The sequence below is a fragment of the Schistocerca cancellata genome, chromosome 1 (genome assembly GCF_023864275.1).
Source record: "Schistocerca cancellata isolate TAMUIC-IGC-003103 chromosome 1, iqSchCanc2.1, whole genome shotgun sequence".
NCBI lineage: Eukaryota > Metazoa > Arthropoda > Insecta > Orthoptera > Acrididae > Schistocerca > Schistocerca cancellata.
This window is the reverse complement of record NC_064626.1, coordinates 670,105,194-670,124,203: the sequence shown is the minus strand read 5'-3', so window position 1 is coordinate 670,124,203 and position 19,010 is coordinate 670,105,194. Positions and strand designations below refer to the sequence as shown.

General features: G+C 38.4%; 1 protein-coding gene across 1 annotated transcript in view; it reads right to left on the bottom strand.

Annotated features, from left to right (window-relative positions):
- The window catches only part of LOC126183845 (ionotropic receptor 25a), a 442,093-nt gene that overhangs the window by 50,937 nt on the left and 372,146 nt on the right, over positions 1 to 19,010 (bottom strand). The window contains exon 15 of the mRNA XM_049926116.1: positions 17,306 to 17,438. Within this exon, the coding sequence (XP_049782073.1) occupies positions 17,306 to 17,438 (133 nt within the window). The remainder of the gene's footprint in view (positions 1 to 17,305; positions 17,439 to 19,010) is intronic.

Here is a 19,010-nt window from a genome sequence, read left to right as displayed (position 1 = left end):
TATGTAGATGATATGGAAGCATACAGGGTGAGAAACTTGGTGAAGAGGGGTGCCACCTCTAGCAGCAATAATGGCTCTAATCCACCTGGGCCTCAAGTTCGACTGAGCTTAGTTGACAGACATGAGTAATATTTTTCCATGCTGTTTGTACTCTATGCCAGAGCTAATCAATGATAGTGACTGTCAAGTGATGACAGCCTAGTCTCTCAGAAACCCGTAACCAAGAGCTTCCAGTGGTTGAGAAATCCGAAGCATATGCTGAACTAGGTCAAGACCAACATTAGCAACAAACATTGCTTTTTGGTATTTTGTTGAATGGTAACATCATAGAGACCTCAAAAATAGGGCACAGCCACTGTCTCAATACATCGGCAGTGTAACAGCTGTTTTCTAAATTACTGACACTGCAAATCAGATGTGACGGTGGTGTGTACCTAATGGCATGCTCTGTACCACCACACCAGGTACAAGAGCTGTATGATGATGATGAACACCAATTGACAACTTTTGTTCTTCTAGGAGCTTTCACACACAGATACACTCATCATGATCTTGTATACAAACCTGGGACTCATCTTAAAAGACGATTTGATGCCACTCCTTTGTTCAGCATTGTTATTGAACACATCACTGTCAGTGTAACTCCTGCTGCTGTGTCAAGGTAAGCCACAACAATTCTCATGATGGTGATAGTCTGTGGTGCTCTAGAGATCTTCACATCGTCTGTGCGGATAATGTGTTGCTGCAAACAAGTCCATTTCCTGACATAAGATATGTGAGGTGGCATTATGATCTTGCCCAGTCAGATGAAATGTAAGTTGTTTTTTGCAGTTGTTAGCCATATGGATCATTGGAGATCATTCATGGCATTGAATATGGACTTCCTAAACCCACTGATTCCATACTTACATGACAATCATGAGATTCTGATCAACATAAGCAGCAGTATCACAGAATGATAAACTGCAGCCTTGATGTGCAATGATCCTGCAACTGTTAAATCCTGACACATGCTGGTAAAAATCTCTCCTTACATCAGCCATAACATGATCTTCTCACAGACATACAACACACAAAAGTGATTTATGAATGATAAAAATTCTGCAAAATCTGTAATTATGCACAGCATGTAGATGGCATTATTGCTATCTCTGTGTGGTTGTGCAGAAAAGCAAATCATTTGCATACCCAGATATACTGTGTTCCTAATACGTAGTATACTTCTTGCTGATTTGACATTCCCTTTGTGTCACATTCATGGTGTTGCAACTTCAATGGCCAGTAGCATGTTCTCATGGCTACAACATACTGCACGGCTTTATAATATCTCATTTTAGTGAAGGAATAAATTAAAACTTCCTGACACGAAAAACCTCTAAAAAGAGTTTTGCCCTTTTACATTTTATATAAGTAGTAACATTTTGATCCAAGTGTTAATAATAATAATAAATAGAAAGTTAACAGCAGTTATCTTTTCTAGAACAGTGTACTATCATTATTGCTGGGTACAAGTCTCTTCTATTTGGCTTCACCTCTTCCAATCCTAAATGCCCACATCTACACTTCAAACCAGCTAGTGAAGTTATAATTGCTTATTATATAAAACATGGAAACCAACAAATCTTCAACTAGCCTAACATTGTTAAAGAATTCAGTTACCTATTATTTTATATCATATTTTACATAATTACACATATAAAAAAAAAACTTTTGCATCACCTCGGTTCCGTGAGTTCCAGAACTTGTACAGAAAATTGGAATAGAGATCAACATAAACATCATTTCCACCCTTTTTATTGCTCATGAAAATCATACATTCCATGTTGTACCACCATATAGCGAAACCTTCAGAGGTGGTGGTCCAGAATGCTGTACACATCAGTACCTCTAATACCCAGCTGCAGGTCCTCTTGCATTGATGTATGCCCATATTTGTTGTGGCATGCTATCCACAAGTTCATCAAGGCACTGTTGGTCCAGATTGTCCCACTCCTCAATGGCGATTTGGCATAGATCCTCAGAGTAGTTGGCGGGTCATATCATCCATAAACAGCCCTTTTCAATCTATCACAGGTATGCTCAGTAGGGTTCATGTCTGGAGAACATGCTGGCCACTAGTCAAGCAATATTGTTATCCTGAAGGAAGTCATTCACAAGATGTGCATGATGGGGGCGCGAATTGTCACCCATGAAGATGAATGCCTCACCATTATGCTGCCGATATGGTTGCACTATCTGTCGGAGGATGGCATTCACTTATCGTACAGCCATTACAGCACCTTCCATGACCAACAGCAGCATACTTGGTCCCACATAATGCCACCCCAAAACATCAGGGTACCTCCAACTTGCTGCACTCGCTGGACAGTGTGTCTAAGGCATTCAGCCTGACCAGGTTGCCTACAAACACATCTCCTACGATTATCTGGTTGAAGGCATATGCGACACTCATTGGTGAAGAGAACGTGATGCCAATCCTGAGCGGTCCATTCGGCATGTTGTTGGGCCCATCTGTACCTTGCTGCATGGTGTCATGGTTGCAAAGGTGGACCTCACCATGGATGTTGGGAGTGTAGTTGGGTATCATGCAGTCTATTGCACACAGATTGAGTCATAACACAAAGTCTTGTCTCCACAAAAAGCATTATTCAACATGGTGGCATTGCTGTCATGGTTCCTCAGAGCCATAATCTGTAGGTAGTGGTCATCCACTGCAGTATTAGCCCTTGGGCGGCCTCAGTGAGGCATGTCATCGACAGTTCCTGTCTCTCTGTATCTCCTCCATGTCCGAACAACATCACTTTGGTTCACTTTGAGATGCCTGGAATACTTCTCTTGTTCACACAAAGTAACAATGGATGTGATCAAACCATGGTCTTGACCATCTAGGCATGGTTGAACTACAGACAACGAGAGCCATGTACCTCCATCCTGGTGGAATGACAAGAACTGATTGGCTGTCAGACCTCCTCCGTCTAATAGGTGCTGCTCATGCATGATTGTTTACATCTTTGGGCGGGTTTAGTGACATCTCTGAACAGTCAAAGGGACTGTGTCTGTGATACAATATCCACAGTCAACATCAATCTTCAGGAGTTCTGGGAACCAGGGTGATGCAAAACTTTTTTTTGATATGTGTATATACAAACTTAGCTTCATGCATTAATCTATCTTACAAGGCCCATGTCCTGCAGTGTCCCTTAGTAGTCCTGCTATGTGACAGCACTTGTGTCAAAATATTACTAGTTATATTAAACTCAAAGGAGCAACACATATTATTTTTTAACTTTTTATAGATTTTTTGTGTTGGAAGGCAGAAAGGGAGGGAGGTCGGGGGGAGGGCATGGGGAGAGAGGGATAGAGAGAGAGAGAGAGAGAAGCAAAGAGAAGAAAGGAAGAACAAAGAAGATAAGATTGTTCTTGTGACAAGCATCTATGTGCAATAGTACATAAAAAGCAGATGAAAAATATAACTGTAAAACAGTTTTTTCATAAGACAGCGGTAACCTGCTGATTTTAAGATTAAGTATAGCAAAATTTGATGCTCCCAATGTAGTATTCAGAGGGCAGACTACCAAAGAACTTGCAGAAATCCACTACTATAAACATAGGCAGCTGTTTTCTCAGCTTTATAAAATAATTGCTAGTGATATACTACTGATTTTTAAGTATTAACAAAACCACAAAGATATTTATTAGAGACTAATTTATATACATGCTGTAATTACAGAAGAACGTTTACAGTGGCCATTTTTACCTGTGATTATCTTAGTAGCAATTAACATTTCTATATCTAAGATGTACCATGATTTACTGAATGAATGTTGCAGTTTCTTCTGAATGAGTCACTATTGTCAACAAAATATTGGGATGTAATGTATGTACAGGGATGGCAGAATTAGAAGTCTGAGACACCTGAAGAATGGAAAACTGACTCTGTAGATCAGACTGATCACATATTTCTGTGCTGGTAATATTCCTTGTGAGTGCACACAGTTGCCTTATAATACAACATCATGTAAGACAATAGTGTGAAAGTAAACAAATCTTTGCATTTCATAATCACACTGTAGCATTAACATTAGGTGAGGAGGTCACTGATGCAGAGAAATAAAAGAGATTCACTTGTATATTTATGTTTAAACTGTATGTTAATAATGGTGATGCACTGAAATATTTATGAAGAATCAAAAAGAAATGAAAAGGAAAATTTGAGGCAGAAGGTAGGCTCATATTAAGCCTATAGGCAAAGAGAGATAGGTTGGCCGATAGGTGTAAGAGGAGATGATTAATGGGATACACTTTTCGAAACCACTGACATGAAGTGGTCGCAATTATGTGCCATGTTTCCTCAGGGGATTCACAGCCTTTGTGAATTTTGTTGAGTGACACAAGTACCCAAGCTGACCCCTCTATTTCTTCATACTTCATTTTCTGTACAATGTTACACATAAGGCATGGGATGTGTCTGATGAGTCTTAGTGTCAGAAGATAAGGTGTATGGCAGAAGGGTTTTTTCCAAATTATTTGTCTTCATTTATGTCCACTCATTTGCAAAACATTTAAATGTTTTCAATTAAATTTGCCCCGTATGAATTGTGTGTTGTGATCCATACCCCTTTAAGGAGCTTACGTAGGTCTTCCAGTGTACATATTGGTGTGCAAGGAATGTTATTAGTTATAATATCGTGCAGTATCATATTTTCTATCTTTTAAGCAATTTCAGTACTAAGTAAAGAATAGAGATGCAGACATATAAGGTCCAGTCACATTAAAGTGAACACCTATCAAATGTCTTAACAACCACCACTTGCAGCACAGATGGGCAGGAAGAGTGTCAACAAGGTTCTGGAAGGTACTGACAGGGATATGGAGCCATGCTAACTCCAATACTGTGACCAGCTCTGCTAGGTTTCAGGGAGCCATGCTAACTCCAGTACTGTGACCAACTCTGCTAGGTTTCACAGTTGATGATTCATAGTGCAAATAGTGCGATCAAAGTAGTCCCACAGGTTCTCAATTGGGTTTAAATCCAGGGAGGTTGGTGCCCAGGGGGGTGTAGTAAATTGATCCTGGTGCTCTTCAAACCAAGCATCTACACTCTGAGCTGCGTGACACATTGCATTGTCCTGCTAGTAAATGACAGTGTGCTGATGAAAAAATAAATAGTATCTAGGGAAGAAACATACTTCTGGTGACCCATTGTGCCTATGAGAATGCCAGGATTACCCAGAGAATGTCATGGAAACACTTCCCAAACCACCAGGTGCCTGCTGCAGAGGTCCATAAAAAGCAACGTTTGCTGAACAGACCTTGAGGGAATACTGTTGGTAACCCTTTGGTCAATATGGGGAGTCAGTTGCACATCTTACACCCTTATACATCAACACAGCCACAATTCACCCCTGTCATCTAAGGCCCGTTGTGCCCACAGTGGCCTCAGTGTCAGTTTTGGATAGCGTCATTTCACCATGCACGGTATACTTTAATCAAAACAGCATGCAAACAGTTTACAAACATAGCTGTTTCAGAAATGGTTCCAACCCAGATCCAAAAACCAATGATCATGCTCTTTTGGACGTCAGATAAATTACTTCATTTCTGCATTATGACACAACTGCCCTGCTTTCTGGTTCCCCTGGACACATATTATATACCCTCCATTGCTAGTGCTGTTACCAGCTATCTGTGAGTGGTTATTGTACTTTGGATGTCAAATACAGGCAGTGGTCATAGTAATGGAGCTGGAGAGTGTAATAGTCTGAGCACAACGCTATTGAGAATAGTTAAGGCCAGGGGCAATTCTAGGTGTCAGTCAAGGGGAGGGGGGGGGCGCTAATGGCAGGGGGGTGGGGGCGGAGGGGGTTTGGGGGAATGGAATATCGCTTAACAAATGGAGAGTTGGGGTCCTCTACCAACAAATTGGTAAAATATGGTGTTGCTTAAAGTAGTTTTTGGTAATTGTTTTGGAGTTCAGGATAAAAAATGTGTATTAATAAATAATAAGATGCCCATTCTGAGTTAAATGATATTTATTGGTTTACATAGTAAGCTATTTGCCACTCTTATTCTTTTGTTAAAATGTGTTTGAAATACATTGCAACCTATATTGCTACATAGTGTAACGGAACTGAAATGATCGTAGGCTGCCAGTAATTTGGAGTACTGCGCATCGAAAGCGATCGTGCTGGTGTGAGATGGCCAGGGCGCACATCCTGATGGCATCTCTTGGCGAAACCTGGAATTAGTGCGAGCTGAGGCCAGCAAGAATGAGCGAAAAGGCATCACCATGCTATCTGTCAGCCAACGCACTAAGCTCTCAGACTTAAATGTATTCTTTTTGGTGTTAATTGTAAGTTATTACTGTATAATTTAATGTTGTTACGTGCTAGTTGGTGAATAATTACAAATGGTATTAACTCAAGGGTAATAGATATAAGTTGCTTAAACACTAAATGATTTTGATAAATTTGTGGAAGGGGAACCCCCCACTCTTGGGGAGACGAGCGTCGCTCGTGGTAGCTGGAGGCACAGGGAGTGAACAAAGGGAGTAGCTTGGGTAGTGTTGACGTGATTGGACTGGTGTAAGTGTGCTCACGCAAAAGTGGTTGTGCAACAGTGAAGAGGTGAATACCATCACTGTTTGTGGAATAAAACGCGACTAATGTTTATCAAAGTCGTCTCTACACTACTGGGGTGGGTTGCAAGAGTTTCTGAGCCCGAATTTTATGGCGAATGTGCAGTGGCTTATATGAGTGTAATGGCTCATAGTTCCAGCCGCCACTGAGAGTATGAGGCGTGAACGGTTGCATTTTCCACATACCTATCACCACGTGCACCTGTGTGAGTACCCAAGGCAAGACGGTTTATAATTGTTTAGTTCTAACTTTATAGTACTGTAAAAGGAGAATACCAGTCACATTCTGATGCAAGTACAGAGGAGAGAATACAATTATGAGTAAAAATACGATGCATGTTGTTCATGGTAAAGTGTAGTAACCCCATCCTAGTATAGTGAAATCAGACTGAGGCCACCATCGCCTCTTTCATTGACAATTTCTTTTATTGTAGAAAACTTTAGTGTATAAGAATGTTGAAAAGAAGAACGGTCACACAAGAATTTGCTAGTCACCATTTTATAGTTAACTTAAATTTTTCTGAGTAACTTTTCAAGCAACGTTTCTTAAATAATTCTGTATTAACTGTTCCAAGAGTAATATCCAAAATCATTACATTAAGTTGAAAGATAGAATTTTGTTAAGCCCAGCTGTATAAATTTCCATGGTAGTAATTATCAAGTCAACACACAGAAATTGAAAGAGTATTTGCTTTATTGATTCATCTTGACTGATCAGTAATAGAAATATTCAAAATTAAGTTTAAATTTAACTCAAGCCGTTTCACTTTGAAACGAGCACAAAATTGATTTATTCTTTTGCTCCTTCAGAGCTGGTTACCATAGTTATAAGTATTTTCAAGAGGAATCGATGGTAAGTCTGCTTATCTCGTCGTGCTGGAAGGATTACCCACTGCTGATAGCAGTGATGATTGGATACTTAAGCTCACTACAAAGTTAAGTGGGTCAGGTAGGCAGTGTTACTGTGTGAACTGTAAGGCACTGTAGGCTGTGGATTGAACCCATTCAATCATCACAGCTCTTTGGGTCATAGTCTGGTTAGAAGTGTGCTTTAATCCTTAGGTAAATACTGGCAAGTAATGGTCAAAGAGTACACGCAAGTGAATTTAATAGCTTAGCAAGGTCCAAGCAGCACATAGTTAATGTCAAGGGTAGTAGCAGAGTAAAAGTGAACTGAGAGTGTGGCAGCTGTGCTGTATTCAAATATTAACAACTTGAAGTCACTACTACCTGTTACCATTAGGACCGTGATAATTACTGTTAATACATGTAGCAGTAAGCACAAAAGCATGATAGCTACTGGACCACATTTGTGATGTACATACGGAATTAGGAAGCGGGTCATTCTGTCAGTGGAAGGGGCAAAATAACCGAGTCGGTTGAAAATATACCAGTTTTACTGACAGAGGGATTCGGCAGTTCGGTCGCAATAGTTATTTTAAAAAATGATTGAATCTGTTGGAGTAATATATCCACTGATTTCTGAAGTCATTTTATCTAGTAATATGATACTCCACTGTAATTTGATACTCCATTGTAATATGATACTCCCCCCCGTCTTGCCACCACCCCTGGTTAAGGCCACCGCAAACCTTTATGGCTATTTACTAACCAAATAATATGTAAACACTTGAGTTAATTTTAAAAGGAATTTTGTCTACATTGTTTAAACAAATATTTCATCATATACAATGAAAGTTACATAGATACTGCTGCAAGCTCATACTTCAGTACATATCAGTGGAAAATAAGCATGTAAGATGTAGTGCAGTAACAATTCACCATCTTTCCTCCGCTAACCTATCTCTTAGTGAGCACATAATCGACATTGGTCTGAAACAGTAAGTTGTTGAGACCACTTTCTGGGACCTGTGGAAGTGAAGTTGGTGCTGTCCACTCTGGGGGACTGAGCAACATAACTATCCTCCAGCTCACCAGTGATGCACCCTCCCCGCCAAACCTTCTGCATGTTAAGCAGACATGATAACCACTGCACCACAGAAACTGCTATGCTCTGCACTGCATCTCAGACAGAACTTGTAGAAAGATCACCATTTTGGCAAAAAGATCACTTTGCGAAAATGCACAGTGCAGGTAGTTTACATTTGTCTGCAGCAATCAACAACATCTATCACAAGTAACAGCTCAAGTAGTCATCAGAAATGCTTGCATGCATGTCCTCAGTAGCATCACCTGCTCTTTATTTCCATATGAGATACTGTCAATATGCACAGCTGTTATGGCAAAAGGTGTCAGCAAAAGCAATCACCTTGTTAGCAGCAGTGAGCCTGGGTCCAGAAGCTGGGAGCATATCTGCATTTGGGGCTGTTGTCTTCTCTTCTCGGGTCTCAATATTCCTGGTTTCTTTTTCCTCATTCTTACTTCCTTCTTTTGGTAACTGATTCTATTCTTCATCATTCCACATTCAATAGCCTTCATAGTGAGACATAAGTTTAATTTCCTATAAAATTATTTTTGGAGAAGTTTATCAGGATTACATGCTCATACACAACAAAAAATATTGATTAAGAAGCTTACAGTTACACCCATTACCTCATACAGAAATAAGTATGTCATACATTTAGACTGCAACCAGATTTTATCCTCTAATGGATGTTATAATGCACCATGAACTAAATATGACATTTGGAACATTGACTTTCATTTGTACTTTTTATATTAGTTACATGTTCTTATTCAAATGCACATGAAATAACTGCATACAGTCAACTATATGCTACTCAAATACTTACACTGCATTCTGAATACATCTGTTAGATACATGTTTACCTTCTATTATATTTTATTGTCACAGGCTTCATGACATGCTATCATCATTTTCATGTTATAAAAGCATTCTAAGCTTCATAGCTGCAAAATTTGAGATGATATTTGGACAACCTAACATAAATTTTAACAGGCACAACAAAAAGACTGGTATTCATTTAAGCTTTCAGCCAAAAGGCCTTCAAAGAAAACAGTTGTGCCTGTTAAAGTTTATGTTAGGTTGTCCAAAAATGATGTCAAATTTTGCAGCTATGTATACTTAGAATGCTTTTACAGTGTAACATTGATGTTAGCATGTCATGTACCCTGTTCTGAATCAAATACTTTGAGCCCTCCCTAGTCTTCTTCTCATCAACATGATGTTGCTAACATCTGCAAACTGACACTAAAATATAGTTCTTGGAAAACGTGTATCTTCAGTAGATATTCAGAATGCAATATAAGTCTTTGTGTAGCATGTAGTTGATTGTATGAAGTTATTTCATGAGCATTTAAATAAAAACAAGAAGTTATTGTATAAAGTACAAAATGAAAGTTAATGTTCCAAATTTCATTTATAGTTCAAGGTGCATTATAACACCCATTAGAGGAAAAAATATGGTTACAGTCCAACAGTGTTACATACTACTTTCTGTCTGAGGTAGTGGTGTAACTGTAAGCTTACTAACAAAGATTTTTTTTTTTTTGTTGTGTCTGAGCTTGTAATGCTGGTAAACTTCTCCGAAAATAACTGTTAGGAAATAAAACTCATGCAAAAAAGGTCTCACTATAAAGGCAAATGAGTGTGGAACAATGGAGGATATTATCAATGCCCAAAAGAGGGAAGTAAAAATGGGGAAAAAGAAACAAGGAATGTTGTGACCTGAGAAGAAAAGATAACAGCCCCAAAGGCAGATACCTTCACAGGCTCTGATCCCATCCTGGGGAGGCATGGAGAGTGCATCACTTGTTGGTTAGAGGACAGTGATTTTACTTAGTCCCACAGAGTGGACACCAGCAACTCCACCCCTACAAGTCCTGAAAAGTGGTCTCAACACCCAACCATTTCAGACCAGTGTTCACCAAGAGATATGTTTGGTGGTGGAGAGGGGGGAGGGAAGGGGGGGGGGGGGCAGGAGGTAATGTGTTACTGCACTACATCTTGCATGCTTTTATCCATTAATATTTATTGAAGTATGAGATTGCAGTGGTATCTATGTAATGTTCATTGTATATGATGAAATATTTGTTTAAATGATATAGACAAAATAATTTCTTTTTAAAATTTACTCAGTTGTTTACACATTATTTAATCAGTAAATAACCATATAAGTTTCCAGTGGCTGTAACAGTTTTGAGATCACCTGGTTCTCAATATTCCTATGCTTGGAGCACTACATGGTCCTGCCTCATTAATATGACCATTGTCTGTACTTGATGCCCAAAATGCAATAACCACTCACAGATGGCTGGTAAAAGCACTAGCAATGGAGGGTATATAAATGCATCTGGGGAAGCAGGAAACAGTGAAGCTAGGTCATTATGCAGAAGTGGAGTAATTTATCTAATGTCCAAAAGGGCATGATCATTGGCTTTTGGATCTAGGTTGGGAACATTTCTGAAACAGCTATGTTCATAAACTGGATGCTGCTGTATTTAACGTACACAATGCAAGGCAAAATGGCACTATCCAAAACCGACACTGAGGACACTGTGCGGCACCACCGGCCTTAGATGACAGGGGTCAACAATGGCCATGTAGATGTATAGGGGTGTAAGATGTCCAACTGACCACCCAGATGGACCAAACGGTTACCAACAGCATCTCCTCAACATCCGTTCAGTGAATGCTGCTGTGTATGGGCCTTTGCTGCAGGCACCTGGTTCACCCATCCATGCTGACTGCAGTTCAGTGGCGACAAAGCTCAGAGTCTGCATGTTGATACCACAACTGGACACCCGCTGAGTGTTGACAGATGGCCTTTTCAGATGAATCTGATTTTCTCCTCCATTGGACAAATGGGCATTGGTGTGTATGGTTCTGCAACAATGCCTGTTAAAGGCCCAGGCCAGAAGAAGCAGCATGATGGTCTGGGGAATGTGTTCATGGCATTCTCCTGTCATCTTTACAAATGTCAATTCATATGTCTGATCTGAAGGGAACAGTCCATACAGTGTTCATGTATTAAGAAAGATTTGCAAAGAGAAGTTAAACGTATTGTTCCTGAAAAATATACTGCAAACATCTTTGAAGAGGCTTTTCATATTTATTTCAAAGGATTTGTTATTGTGTTAAGCCAAATAACATGTTATGTCACATAACTTGTTAAGCTATAGAACTTTCAGCATTACTTCTTACTATAGCACCTGGAGCAGATGTAGTCCATAAAACTTTACAGCCATGGTCAAGATATGCTGTGACTGAACCTATTGCATATTAAAATCAGTGCTCAAATTGGGTTCCATAAACTCTGAGAACAGAACTCAAGATTCAAAGAAAATCCATTTCATTTGAAATTTTGGAGCAGTTTAAGGCCAATGGAGAGGCCTCTCAGTCACACATTATTGCAGGTGATTGTGTATGTTATTTAAATGACCTACACATATAAATAAATATTCACATCATCCCCACGCAGAAAAGATATTGAAGGAAGTATGATTATGTCTATGACAACAGAAAATTTAAACACAAAACTATCAATTTTTTATGTACTTCATCTGTTTTTTTCCCCCCCCTCTAATCTCAGTATCTGTCGGTCTTTTGAGCTGGTGTGATGAAGACACATGTAATTGTGCACTCTCAGTGTTGTGTTAAGTAAAAGTTATAATATGCAGAAGTTGAAGTTTTCATTCTACTACTGAGCTACATCCTAATTTCCTTCTCCAGATGAGCATGAGAACTTGCATTTTTAAATGAACATTTTCAGAGACGAAGTCTACATGAAGGGAAAATAGTCACCACGCCACACCAGCATTGTTGTACATCATTGGGAAGAAAAGATAAATACCAAGCCACAAACTGAAGCTAAAAGGAATTAACACTGAATAAATGTTCCAGGCCTGACACAATATTGTTAACATGATTGCACTTATACTTGTGCATGTTTCTGGGCAGATAATTTTTGGTGCGGCTAAATGATAATTACTTCAGCTCTGGATAATTCACATTATCTCTCTCCCCAACCATGACATGATGAAATATGGATGCATCACTTTCAGCTGGAAACAAAAGGGCAGTCACTGGAATGTCTCCACCCACAAGTATCAAAAAAGTAAAAATTCAAGGCAGCTTTCTCTGGTGGCAAAGTCATGATGACAGTCCTTTGGAATGGTTGATGGTGTCATTCTCATGGATTTGTTGCTAAAAGGGTCAAACATACATTCAGAATTTATATGAAGAATCTGAACAAACTCAAGAACCATTTCCAATTTGTTTTGGTCTGACAAGAAGGGCAAAAGAAATTCTTCCTTTAACATGACAATGCCCACCCCCCCCCCCCCCCACCCCCCCCCCCCCCCCCCCCCCCCCCCCCCCCCCTCCCCCCCCCCCCCCCCCCCCCCCACACACACACAAGTCTCTGAGCAAAGGAACACACAAACTAATGTAGTTCATCTACATCTTCATCTACATTTATACTCTGCAAAGCACTTTATGAGGTGCATGGCAGAGAGTACATCCCATTGTACCAGTTATTAGGGTTTCTTCCTGTTCCATTCACTTATGGATCATGGGGTGAATGATTGTTTGAATGCCTCTGTGCATGCACTAATTGTTCTAATCTTATCCTTATGATCCCTGTGTGATCAATATGTAGGGGGTTGCAGTATATCCCTTGAGTAAACATTTAAAGCTGGTTCTTCAAACTTTGTTAATAGACTTTCTTGGGGTAATATGTGTCTATCTTCAAGAGTCTACCATTTCAGTTTCTTCAGTATTTCTGTGACACTCTCCCATGGATTACACTAAGCTGTGACATTCATGCTGTTCTTCTCTGTATATGTTCAATATCCTCTATTAGTCCTATTTGGTATGGGTCCCACACACTTGAGCAATATTCCAGGATGGGCCACACAAGTGATTTGCAAGCAATCTCTTTAGTAGAGTGATTGCACTTCCCCAATATTCTACCAAAAACTGAAGCCTATCATCTGCTTTACACATGACACAACCTACGAGATTATTCCATTTCATATCCCTACAAAGTGTGATGCCCATGTATTTGTATGAGTTGGCCAATTTCAACAGTCACTCATTATAGCCAGAGGATATTACATTTTTTTTGTTTTGTGAAATGCACAATTTTACATTTCTGAACATTTAGAGCAAGCTGCCAATCTCTTCACCACGTTCAGATCTTATCAAGATCAGATTGAATATTTATGCAGCTTCTCTCAGTACTTCATTATAGATAACTGCATCATCTGCAAAAAGCCTGATTTTACTATTAATATTGTCTGCAATATCATTAATATACAACATGAACTGAAAAGGTCCCAACACACTCTCCTGGGGGCAGCTGAAAAAACTTCTACACCTCATGATAACTCTCCATCCAAGATAACATGCTGTGTTCTTCTACCAAAAAGTCCTCAATACAGTCACAAATTTCACTTGATACACCATATGATTGCACTTTTGACAATAAGCATAGGTTCATTACAGAGTCAAATGCTTTTTGGAAATTGAGAAACACTGCAGCTACCTGGTTCCCTTGGTCCAAGTATATCATGTGAGAAAAGTGCGAGTTGGGTTTCACATGATCGATATTTTAAAAAACCATGCTAGTTGGCATTGAGGAGGTCATGCTCTTCAAGATAACTCATTGTGTTTGAGCTCAGAATATGTTCTAAGATTCTACAACAAATTGATGTCATGGATATTGGACGGTAGTTCTGAGGATCACTTCTACTAGCCTTCTTGTATATGGAGGTAACCTCTGCCTTTTTCCAAGAACTGGGCATGGTTTTTTGTTCAAGGGATCTATGATAGATTATAGTGAGAAGAGGGGCTAACTCAGCTATGAATTCAATATAGAATCTGGCCCCATCAGGGCCTGGAGCTTTTTTCAATTTTAATGATTTCAGCTGTTTCTCAACACCACTGACACTAATACTTATTTCATTCATCTTTTCAGTGGTACAAGGAATAAATTGGGACAAGTCTTCTGGGTTTTTCTTTGTAAAGGTACATTTGAAAAGAGAGTTCAGCATTTCAGCTTTTGCTTAGCTACCCTCAATTTTGGTTTTTGTTTTATTTGCTAGGGATTGGACACTCATCTTGGTGCCACTAACAGCCTTTAAATTGAACAGAATTTCTTTGTATTTTGTGAAATGTTATTTGACTGTATTCTGCTATGGTAGCCACTGAAGACCTCACACATTGTTCTCTTGACAGAAAAATGCATTTCATTCAGCATCTCACTTTCTACAGCCCTATGCTTTGTTTTACACCTATTATGCAGTAATCTCTGTTTCTTAAGAAGTTTGCTTAGAGTGACTGTATACCATGGAGGTTCCCTCCCATTATGAACTGTTCTACTGGGTACATATCTACCCAATGTGTGGTCAACTATTCTTTTAAACTTAGCCATAGTTTCTCTACATGCTCCTGACCTGTGGAGTTTTGAGTTCCTCACTAAGATAAGACATTACCGATTTTTTTTCTGGTTTACTGAACATATATGTCTTTCTGCTTGTTTTAGTCGTCCTTTGCATTTTGATAATGATTGTTGCCATAACTGCATCATGGTCACTGACACCAGTTTCCATGTTGACATCCTCAAAGACGTCACGTCTATTTGTTGCCATTAGATCCAATATATTTCCATCCTGAGTGGGGTTCCAAACTATCTCTTCTAGGTAGTTTTCAGAGAAGGCATTTACTAAAGTTTCACAGTATGTCTTATCATGCACACCACTATGAAAACTGTAATTTTCCCAATTAATTGTGGGATGATTTAAGTCTCCACCAATGATTACAGTATGATTGGGGAACTTACGTACAAGTGAATGAGGTTTTCTCTGAAGTTGTGGGTTACATCAGGAGATAAGTCTGGTGGGCTTTAGAAGCATTCAATTACCATTTCATGCCCACTCCTGATACTGAGTCTTGCCCAAACAATATCATATGCAGCTTCAATTTCTATCTCAGTGGATTTGAGTTTTCTATCTACTGCGACAAATACATCACCTTCATTTCCCATTTGCCTATCCTTTCAATATACACTTAAATTTTCCCCAAAAATCCCATTGCTGTCAATTTCAGGTATCAAGCAGCTTTCTATACCCAGTATCATGCAAACTTCACTGCTCCATGAGCACTTCAAACTCTAGCACTTTGTTATGAATGATTCTGCAGTTCACCATTAGGATTTTAAGACTCTGATCTGTGGAAGACTTTTTTTTGTTTGATTTTATACTGATATTTCTGGGTTTCTTACAGCCATCATTATGTGGATTGGATGTAGAGTCACCTAATCTAAAACAAACCTTTGTGTGCACCCCAAACACAATCAGCTATCTGAGTAGCAGTCTCTGATATGTAGTGCACACATGACCTGTTTAGAGAGACCCTACAGTTCTCAACCGTATGGCACAAGTTCAGGAAGTCTCAGCCTATGGTCTTTTCAACCTTCTCTGGCAGTCACTGGAATGACCCAAGGCATCACTACTTCATCCACCCACCCTACAGCCCAAACCTGGTGCCCTGTGACTTTCACTTAAATATTCTCTATATGGGACATATTTTCAAGGTAAACGCAAATGTTGTGTGACTAGGGCCTCCTGTCAGGTTTTGAGGTGATGAGAGTGTAATTCATGCATTGAAAACATGGCTATGAGCACAGGAAAAGAGTTCTTATCAACAGGGAATTAATGATTTTACACAACACTGGTGTCATGCAATAGAACATAATGCAGACTGCGCAGAAAAATTGTAGATGTGGAAGAAACATTGGTGCTACTGTCACCAAATTTGAACCATTAAGAATAAATGTGTCATGAGAAAAAAAAAATTGGGATATTATTTACTGAATGACCATCATGCAATGTACTATCATATACTATTGCTGTTGTTGCTCTGATGGTTTGTCAAAAAATTTTACAGTGTAAAACATTGTAGGAATATAGTTGCAAACATTAGATACACCTCACAAACTCAATGGTTGTATTATAAATGATGGCCATGCAATTCAATACATTAAATTTAATTTGTTTTCTACTGTTTTCTCTTATCTCAAAAGCACTCAAATCCATGTTTTCTATGAGAGAATTCCTACTGGTATTAACATTTTCAATATTACAAATCATCATCATCCTCATCGTATTTGACTGAAGAACTGTCAGCATAATCACTAAAAGCAAAAAGCTGCTCTGTACTATATTTGCGAATATCTAATAGGAGATATCTTACAGGCCATCTGAACTTGTCAGTTCAGTACTTTGTGTGACACTGCTGTAATGCTACTGAGATGCCGATGTGCATCCCAAATGGTTCCTACTGTGTTTAGTATCTTGTGGCATCAAAACTGTGGCATGACTTTTGTCATTATCAAAGATATTTCTGTGTGTTGTTATGGTAATTCAGTCACTTATCTTAATACAAATAAGTTTCACATAATAAGAGCCATTATATCATAATCTGTGAAACAGCAAACAACTTCTGTACCACAAACTATCAAAAAATCTAAATTTTGATGGCTATACTAAATCAATAGTCTAAGTACAATGTACAAGCCAGAAATCTAGGTCACAACAGTCTACTTAAAAATGTATGTTACTTTCCTGCAAATTCCTGTCATTGGATAAATGTCTCAAAATCTGTAATAATTATTTATTATATTATTTATTGTAAGTTAAACCTAAAGCAATCACTTGTCACTTCCTTTCTCTGATAATACTTACGCATTATTAAACTGGTCTTTCAGAGGAGAACCTTGTTGCACAGCTATGGCATAAGGTTTGCGTGAAAATTCCTCACCAACCATCTGCAGGTCACAATTTGTCAAAACCTGATAGCGTATATCAGTTGCATCACCTGGTAATCAAGAATTTGAATTAAAAATATGTATTAAAATGACAAATAGTGACTCATCACAATGTTTGTTTTTCTTTTTAAATTTTTTTTGGCACAAGTAGATATGGTAAGATATTATTGGAGTTTCTTGAAGATATTGTGGCAACAGAGAAGTGCAAAACTTCCTACAGGAATGAGAAAGAAGTATTTAAGAAGATACAGAAATTAAGGCAGTGGACAGAAACAAGATGGAACTAATTGCATTTTGTATGAAAAAAATAATAAATTAGAATGAATAAGGCTCTAATCTAGCAACCAACAGAGAGAAAAGAATAAAAAATGTCAGTTTTAGGTTGCAATAACAAAAATTACAAATGAAAATACAAATATGATTAAGAATTTGCAACAGGATTTATGGATATGGTTAAATGAATTGGGGGCAGTAAAAGAAGATGAGTCCATAATATGAGAGCTGATGACCAAGCTTTTGTGCATCAGAAAGACTCACATCATCATTATTTGTAGACTAAGAGAGAGACAAAACCAAGTACAGAGTCATAAAGACTTGTACAGTAGGGCAAAAGATGGCACAAGACTGAAAGGTAATGGTAACCAATAAAAAAATCACTGATCATCACACTATTTTGACAGACACGATCCTGTTGCAGGCTTATCCTGCCAATTAATGGGGCACCTAATTCAACATGTAACTCAAATTATGATCAATTTGTTTTTCATGCACCTGAAATACTGTCACAGATTATAATCACAACGAATATGAGAAAAAATTATTGTACTGACTGAGTATTGAACCTTGAATATTTTTATTTATACTCTTTGAATTACCTGAATGGGCAGTAAGTCATTACAGTGAACTCATGATACAAGGACCACAGGAGACTGCAGTTTTTGATAGCTGTTATTGAAAGTCACATATCAGGCTCTAGGCTTCACTAACAGGAGCAAGTATCGGGATGCAGACTTGACTAACAGTGTCACTGCTGTTAAATATATTTCTGGGCACTCTGCTTGTCAGTCCACAATTTATTTTTTAAAATTTTTGTTTATAATTGAGTTTCATGGATCCTTGATATGAGTATATTGATAGGAAGTAGAATGTGTCAGATTATTACAGTAATAACCATATGTAAATGATCTTGAGGCTAACATTTTAAATAACATGCAAACAAATATGTAGGATTCATGTGTTAAAATAACAACATGAATTACAGTAGTAATAATGGTTACACAAATAAATCATAAGGTTTATGTTCTAATTCACATAAAAAGCTTCCTGTCAATGATTGATATACTAGTGCTACACAATCATTTGTTATAGGAATGCTTAAAATAAAACACATTTCACTAATTATTACATATTGACAAAAACTTCCTGTAAAGAACTGTAAAGAGGAGAAAGAACTATTCAAAAGATAAAGTTTCAGCTGTTTTTTGAATTTAGTCTTATCTCCAAGGTCTGATTTAACATGAACTGGAAGTTTATTGCATGCTTTTATGCTTGAATAATGTGCTCCTTTCAGTACCATGCTAAGATTTTATACATCTTTGTGAAGATCATGTGTTCTCCTTGTA